Source organism: Eurytemora carolleeae, unplaced genomic scaffold, assembly GCF_000591075.1.
Source record: "Eurytemora carolleeae unplaced genomic scaffold, Eaff_2.0 scaffold1989, whole genome shotgun sequence".
In the NCBI taxonomy this organism is placed as follows: domain Eukaryota; kingdom Metazoa; phylum Arthropoda; class Copepoda; order Calanoida; family Temoridae; genus Eurytemora; species Eurytemora carolleeae.
This window is the reverse complement of record NW_019397876.1, coordinates 15654-24800: the sequence shown is the minus strand read 5'-3', so window position 1 is coordinate 24800 and position 9147 is coordinate 15654. Positions and strand designations below refer to the sequence as shown.

The following is a 9147-nucleotide window of genomic DNA, read 5'->3' as shown; positions in this document are numbered from 1 at the left end:
TTTCAAGTGACATGTCCAATTTTCATGCAAAATTACTTTAACAAATTTGTAAAATTTAACATTAAAATTAATTAAAATACAAATACAACATGTCTCCCAAATAAATACTATCATCTATACATGCATGCAATGTTAGAAAGAAAACTGAGTATTTGTACGGACCACAAAATGAATCCAGAAAGAGGTTAAAGAGGAAAATATTATAAATTGTCAACTTTAATACAGAATTAGCCCATATAATCTTTTCTTGACGTAGATTTCTACTTTAGAACTATTTTGACAAAAGATTATAAAATTTTAACTTGAAGGAAGTGTTCGCGAAATAAATCTGAATTAAATTTGGATTATACAGCGTCTGGCCGTTCAAGGAGAACATTTTAATCTATCTCTTTAAAGTGTCTAGAGGCAGTAAATGATTGAAACGCTTAATGCTGACAGAGCAGAGTGTCCACTGTCCATGTAAAATCGTCATTTTCTTGACAAGCACTTTTCAACAATTTCCTTCGTTAAGACGAAATAGATAGAAGGAATCCATTTCATCTCATTTTCGGGAACACTCCAATTAACACTGAAACCAAATCAAAGAGAAGACTTAAGAGTATTTAGCCCACTTGGCAATTTCTTTGGAAATTCAGATTCCCAACTCTTATATTTCGCACGTAATTTGGTTAGAGCCTTCAATAAAAGTTTCAAATACGATTATATAAAAGTACCAATGAGTATTTAATCAATATTGTATTGAATTCAGCCTTTTTTCATTGACTTTTATAGTTTTTTATTTAACATTAACTTCGTACAACATTTGTTCGAATCCAGCAAAAGAATGATTTTTGAAGTTCTGCTCAGTACTTCAAAACACAAAATTCAAAACTGCTCGCTTCGTTTTTCGCAATTTTTTTTGTAACGACAATTTAAAAGAAGGTTTTTTATGTTTTCTTATAGGTAGACATTAATGTGTTTTGGCCGCAAATTAAGTCCTCGTTTGTTTGTTACCACTTGGATAAGGATTTACAAATACAACTATTTTATAAATCTTTTCCATTAAAAAAAGTTTATTTTGAAATAATTTATCACACTTTGAACATTGGATTTCCATACTTAAGCGGATCTTGATCAGTGGCAGTGGTATAGTAATGACGACAATTAATCTATGCTGCTTGGATATTTATCATAAAATGATTAACTGCCCCCCCCCTTATGAGATATTGAATATTTCAACAATTGGTCATGTTACCAACACAAATGCTTCCAAATCTAAGTGTTCACTTGAATTGTTTCCTTTTTCAAAAACAAAAAATAAAAAGCAAAAAGTAAAGCAAAAATTTGTCAAAATAAGACGAAAAACTAAAAAGTAAAAAAAAATGCTAATATAGACAGAAGATCAAAAGTTCCCACGAAGTGTATAAACACCATATCAAATAAATTAAATATTTAAATGTAGATTTTCAACAATAAAAGGTTAAGTAATATGTACTTAAAGTTCAACTGTACAAAGGTAAATTTAAAATTGGTCAGGTAAATAAATGTTTACAATTTTAAAGATTTAGTAATGATAGGACTATCGTCTTCGTTTCACCAGTGCCAGTGCTTAGGATTCAATTAATTTTGATGCGGATCCGCAACCGGATATTGGATCCGCACTGAAAAAAAATGGATCCGGATCCAGGTCATTTCTTTGAGATTTACTGAATTTTTTTAACAAAAAATAATTTTCAAATTTTTTGTTCTATTTTTTTCCGCATATTTTTATACTAAACCTTGACGAACTATTCAGAAATGAGGAAATTTTTATAATCTCTTTTTTCAAAAGTTGAGATTTGGGTTTCAGGAGTGAAAGTTTTTTTTTAACAGTTTTTGGTTGATATTTTACACCTAGAATCCGCATATTTTTGCGGATCCGGATTCTGACACAGGAAGCCAAAATCTTGCGGATCCAACGGATCCGGATCCTAAGCACTGGCCTGTGCCAATTTCTTTCTTTGAAGTTCTCTACCAGGGTAAGTTAAATTGTGTCTTAACCTTTATATTTGTCAAGTTTATAAAACTTGCAACAAAATAATATTGTTGGTGAAAGAAAATTTATAAAGCATGGATTTTTACATGCTCTTTAACTTATGTGTATAAATTATTATTGTATTTTTTAATTTAGAACAATTATTCGACTCAGAATTTCTTTTGGAATTTTTGTTAGTGTAAAAAGCACTAAGTATACTAGATACATTTAACAGATTAGTTTTTAAAAATCCCATTTACTTTTCTCACCAAAACTTTAGACAGTTTTGAGGCTAATCTGACAGTAAACATTTTCCATACTTTTTCTGAAACCATGTAAACTATAAGTTCATTTAATTTTTTTTTTATAAATAATGCACTAATTTATATATTACTAATTTTAAAACAAAATTTGACTGGAATATCACTACACTTTGTCCACTGGTAGATGTCTGATAACAGCTGTTAGATCATAAGATGTCTGTGGATAGTGGTGAGATGTCAATTGACAGCTGTGAGTAGTTAGTTGACAACTGTGAGATGCTTGTTGACAGCTGTAAGTTGTTTTTTGACAGCTGTGAAAGGTTTGTTGACATCTGTGAGATGCTTGGACAGCTGTGATATGTTTGTAGAAAGCTGTAAGATCTCCGCTGCCGTCTGTCTCAAATTTATTCCTTGATGCTATCCTGAATTTTCTGTACTGCAAGGTTAGCGTACTGCAGTGTTGTACTGGGAAGATTAACTAGTCCTGAGAACACACTGTTTACACCACAATTCCAGTAGAACCAGAAATTCTAAACAAAATGGGATTAAAGGGACTGTTAATGTAATTCAAACCTCCATCTGAGCAAAAATAAGAACAATATTGTCGTCTTCTCTTTGCAAAAGTGATAAATTCTAACATTTCATTCATTGTCTCAGCTGCAAAATACGAAAAATATGTCGTCTTCTCTTTATAAGTGTTAAATTCTAACAATTTCTTCTTTGTCTCAGCTGCAAAATACGGAAAATATGTCGTCTTCTCTTTGCAAAAGTGATAAATTCTAACATTTCATTCATTGTCTCAGCTGTAAAATACGAAAAATATGTCGTCTTCTCTTTGCAAAAGTGTTAAATTCTAACATTTCCTTCTTTGTCTCAGCTGCAAAATATGGAAAATATGTCGTCTTCTCTTTGCAAAAGTGTTAAATTCTAACATTTCCTTCTTTGTTTCAGCGGCAAAATACGGAAAATATATCGTCTTCTCTTTGCAAAAGTGTTAAATTCTAACATTTCCTTCTTTGACTCAGCTGCAAAATACAGAAAATATGTCGTCTTCTCTAGAAAGTGTTAAATTCTAACATTTCCTTCATTGTTTCAGCTGCAAAATACGGAAAATATGTCGTCTTCTCTTTGCAAAAGTGTTAAATTCTAACATTTCCTTCATTGTTTCAGCAGCAAAATACGGAAAATATATCGTCTTCTCTTTGCAAAAGTGTTATATTCTAACATTTCCTTCTCTTTGGAAAAGTGTTAAATTCTAACATTTCCTTCTTTGTCTCAGCAGCAAAATACGAAAAATATTGTCGTCTTTTCAATAGTGTTAAATTCTAACATTTCCATCAGTCTCAGCTGAAAAATACGGAAAATATGCCGCCTTCTCTTTGAAAGTGTTAAATTCAAACATTTCTTTCTTTGTCTCAGCTGCAAAATACGGAAAATATGTCGTCTTCTCTATAGTGTTAAATTCTGACCTTTCCTTCTTTGTCTCAGCTGCAAAATAAGGTAAATATTGTCGTCTTCTATATATAAATTTGGCTTGTTTGTCTGTCTGTTTGTTTGTCTGTTTGTTTGTTTGTATCCAATAAACGTCAAAACGGCTGAACCGATCGGGCCCAAATTTTTTGTGGGACATCTAGGGAGCCCAGGGAAGGTTTATGAATCATCAAAATTTCAAATACTAGAAATTCAGGGCGCTTCGCGCCCTTCTTTCTAGTTTCAATAAAAACGTATTAAATTCTGAAATTTCTCATTCGTTTTAGCAACGTAAATCCGCAAGTCACGTTTATAGAGAAACCACAATTTGAAATTATCAATTCTTAGTTAGCAAACAGGATATTTTCATCATTTTTTTCAGACAAAGGTTTAAAGAGAGGAATTGAGTCTGTCAGAAAGAAATTGAAATAAACCTTGTCGATCAAAATAAAAGTAGAATCATTAAGGAGAGATATCACTTATAGTTATAACTATTTAGTTATTTTTCTAAATCGCCATAGAACAAATGACAGCTGTCACTCATCCTTAATGTTGGTATTAAAAGAACCCTTTTTTCAGGGGGTAGTTAATATTATTATTATCTTCAGTTTTAAGTTGTCTTGACTTGGCGTGATATGTTTTTGATTTTGATTTGATTTAATTAGATTAATCATCACAAAAATTAATGATTAAAAGTTACATTTCATATAGTTACACTTTATATTATTACACTAGCTATAACATCATTTCATATAGTTACACTTTATATTATTACACTAGCTATAACATCATTTCATATAGTTACACTTTATATTATTACACTAGCTATAACATCATTTCATATAGTTACACTTTATATTATTACACTAGCTATAACATCATTTCATATAGTTACACTTTATATTATTACACTAGCTATAACATCATTTCATATAGTTACACTTTATATTATTACACTAGCTATAACATCATTTCATATAGTTACACTTTATATTATTACACTAGCTATAACATCATTTCATATAGTTACACTTTATATTATTACACTAGCTATAACATCATTTCATATAGTTACACTTTATATTATTACACTAGCTATAACATCATTTCATATAGTTACACTTTATATTATTACACTAGCTATAACATCATTTCATATAGTTACACTTTATATTATTACACTAGCTATAACATCATTTCATATAGTTACACTTTATATTATTACACTAGCTATAACATCATTTCATATAGTTACACTTTATATTATTACACTAGCTATAACATCATTTCATATAGTTACACTTTATATTATTACACTAGCTATAACATCATTTCATATAGTTACACTTTATATTATTACACTAGCTATAACATCATTTCATATAGTTACACTTTATATTATTACACTAGCTATAACATCATTTCATATAGTTACACTTTATATTATTACACTAGCTATAACATCATTTCATATAGTTACACTTTATATTATTACACTAGCTATAACATCATTTCATATAGTTACACTTTATATTATTANAGTGTAATTATATCAAGTGTAATTATATCAAGTGTAATTATATCAAGGGTAATTATATCAAGGGTAACTATATGAAATATAACTGAGTCGTTGTAAACACTTCCGTAGAACTAGTTTAGGTCTAAAAATGAAACCCCGGTTACGATGTTCAGAGCCCACTTAATTTTGTAACTTTTCTTTTTATTGATTAACTAGTATTTTTATTGCGAGGATGCTCACTGGCTCAGCTTTAACATTTTATATTGTACAATATTTTGTCCACTTGTTATTTGTGCACAACTTGAACTATATCACAGGGTTTCATTTTTGCGAGGCAGAGTTAAAATCTGGAAAATTTACCTTTTTTATATCAGAAGTTGTTTCTGTTACAGCACTTACACCAGACTCCACCTCCTGGATTCAAATATTAAAGGGACTGTAAACGTAATTTCACGTTACCCTCCATTTACAGAGTGGTATGTCCTATTCACAAAGGTAATCTAAAGAGCTTTCTCTGATCAAGAATGCACGAGATATCCATCAGCATCTCTTTTAAACTTAATAATTTTCAATTTTGGGTATTTTTTGAAGTGCTTGCGGATTCTTGCAAAGGAAACGATGGAGAAATTTTTTAGAATTAAACACTTGTCAAGCTGGAATGTCGAAGCTATCTTACACATAGTTGATTAGATTAAGGTAAAAGGGTACCGTTGTGAATCAGGTATGGCCCTCTTTATGTCGAGGGTCAATTGAAATTACAAACGTATAAATATGTTTACATCTGGAAGAAATATCTTCCAAGGCCGAAAATTTTGAATATGATGGCATAGCGCAAAGGTTCAGCGAAGGAAATTGATATTTTTTGAAATAAATGGTTTAACGCCTTAAATCATCCCTTAGAATTTCAAAGGCCCTCGAGGTGGAAAGAACTCTTTAAGTGCTAAATCCCAGGTTTAAGATTCATAAGTATCGGCCTGGGAATGTCTAACCTGAGGAAGCTGAATAGAAGGAAGCTGGGAACTAATTTCCTCTCCAACAAGATCTTTTATTGTCACAGAATTTAATTTCTTGTACGCTTCAACTCCCTAGAAATACGTTCAGGGGTGTATATTTTCTCGAAAATAATTATTCTTCCCCCTATATATATATGTTATATATGTTTGATTGGGAAGCAAGTATGAAGAAGAATGAAAAAAGTTGACTTTGACCCCTAAATTACGTTTTATCAAACAGAAAAAGATATAAAATAATTCATATATATAATATATATCCAGGGGTTTATTTTTGGAAAAGGGGAAGGAAATAGAAGGAATTTCTTTTAATCATGGGACAAAATATAAACCAAAACCTGCTAAAGATTTAATTTCTAAGGGCCGATCCGCATCAAAATGAAATGGATGTTCAGCACTGATAAATATATATCTCTAAGAAACAAACAGAAGTGTTAGAATAGAAATATATAACTTTTTTCATAAAAAAAAACAAAATACAAACCAGTTCTTCGGATCCATTTAATATTGATGCGGATCTGGACCCTGGATCCGAACTGGAAAAAAATGGATCCGGATCCAAATCCGGATCCAGGTCATTTCTTTAAGATTTACTGAATAATTTGTTAACAATGTTCAAATTTTTTTTTTTTTTTTCGGCCTATTTATATCCTAAAACTTGATGAACCATTCAGAAATGAGGAAATTTTTATAATCAGCGGATCCAAGGATCCCTATCTTAGTGACAAAATATCCATTAAATGTTATTATAACAAAACTAAGACAATGCTTGATAACAAAAAGTATTACTGGCTTCGATGGGGAGGGGAGGTGGGGGGGGGTCTTAAAGAAACTGAAGATGTTATGTCAAGTGTTCCTTCATTTGTGAAGTGGCGTGTTCAATTCACACTGCTACCATCTAATTCTTTGACCGATCCAAGATAATTGATATATTCTATTTCTGCCTGTAGAAACAATGTTTAAAACTTTGATTGTAAACTGTTTTCAATTTTTTAATAATATATTTCTTACTTTTCAGGAGTCGGAAGAAAATAAATATTATCATTTGAAATTTGAAAATACGCGTTGGACAGACAGTTTGCACACTACACATGCACACTACACATGCACACTACACATGCACACTACACATGCACACTACACATGCACACCATTTTAAGAGATAAAAAAGCGGATTTCTTTGCCGTCAATAATTAGACACTGCCTAGGTAACTGGAGACCTACTTGAAAAATCGTTATCAGTCCCTTGACCAACAGATATGAAACAGGGTTCCAAAAAGGACTTCTCACCTGTTTAATGTCCCCAAAAACGCCCTGCTCGTGCATATAAAGAACTGAGCCCCCACAGACCCCCAACCTTAGCCCGAGCCCCACAAATCTTAACATTTTACTCATCTGAAATATATAAAGTTTAATAGTTGAATCAGATAAATAATCATGAATTGTAATTTTATAAGAGAGAGGATGATTTTATTAATTTTGAAATTTTCGTGTAAAAATGTACATCTTAAAAGACGATAAAATTGTTAACATTTACAAATTTTCGGAAAAATTAAAAAATTTACCTGACCACAGGTTCCCTCAGTAGTGATGGGAATCCTTGGCAAAATAAAATTTTAAATTTCCCGAAAAAGTAGTTGTAAATAATTATAACAGTCACCCCTAAAACTGTAGACTAGAAAGACGACATTGAAAATCAAATTATTAAATGAAATGGTTCTGCTACACTGTACACTTAACAGTGTACAATCTCTTTGATTCGTGTTGATTGAGCCGGGCTATTATTAGTCTTATTCCACAGATGCATGGGTACCACTTTTTCAGATTAAAATACGAAACTACTTTTAAGAATTAACGACCCTCTTCTATGAAACGTCTCTATTCCAGGAAACAAAGTTTAATATCCAATCCATGAACAGAATTTGAAAATCACATTCATCTAATTAAAATAATTGCAAATTAATTCTTCGGCAAAATACTTAAATGCTAAATAATGCACAAGAGGGATATATGGGCGGGGTGAATGACTTTAAAAGCTTGAGAGAGGGGGGGGGGGAAACATTAGATAGTACCATGCAAATTTGAATCCTTTTTTAAATTTCTAACCCTGTATTAAGGGTTTCCGGCGAAAATTTCACGAAAATTTCGCGAAAAGTGTGAACATTTTCGCGAAAAAATGCGCAATTTAGCGAAAAAATTTGTGAAACACTAACAAAAATTTTCATATTTTATCGCAAAAGTTTTCGTTCGCTGGAAACACTACATGTAATCTAATCTTTCTTGTTTGATGAGGGGGTCAGGGAAAGGGGGTTATTTCCTCAAGAAAATGTACCTCTTAAAGTACTATCTTGACTAAACCTTTACATTATATTGTATTTGGTAAAATTTTTGGTAAATTAAATATGCAGACTCTTATACAAGAAAAATATCACTTTTTGGAAATGATGTCGGAAACTTACCCCCCCCCCTCTCATTTACAACAAAAAATTCCAGATTTAGAAGCCAAATTATTTAGCATTTAGATTCTAATTGTCAAGTGTCTCCAGGTTTCCTTGAACCTACTTACAATTCAAATTTTCTATTAAAATTTTCAAATATAAGAGCCAAGTTCATAAAAATTACAATTTTACACACACAAAAATGTTTTACTAAAGTAAATAAAGAAAAGAATGAGTATCAGAAAATCTCAAAATTCAAGGTTTTTTATATTTTTAATATTTGCATTTGCATACTTATTTCTTCAAGAAATATTGTTAAAAAAGTATACGTCCATGAAATGCAAAAAGCCAGTTACACTTTTTAAGAAAAATATTAAGGAATCAAAATCAGGATAAATAATAGAATCTCAAAATTGTAATGATAGTGGTTTATTTAGAAAAAAATTATTTCTCA

The 9147-nt window shown here is 30.8% G+C and overlaps 1 protein-coding gene across 1 annotated transcript; it reads right to left on the bottom strand.

Annotated features, from left to right (window-relative positions):
- Positions 1-2313: 2313 nt before the first annotated feature.
- Positions 2314-8897, bottom strand: LOC111716174 (uncharacterized). The gene is made up of 4 exons (XM_023491604.1): positions 7546-8897; positions 6235-6330; positions 5606-5659; positions 2314-2786 (listed from the first exon to the last, which is right to left on the bottom strand). The coding sequence occupies exons 1-4, from the start codon at positions 7648-7650 to the stop codon at positions 2661-2663; spliced, it is 381 nt and encodes a 126-aa protein (XP_023347372.1). The 5' UTR covers positions 7651-8897; the 3' UTR covers positions 2314-2660.
- Positions 8898-9147: the final 250 nt, after the last annotated feature.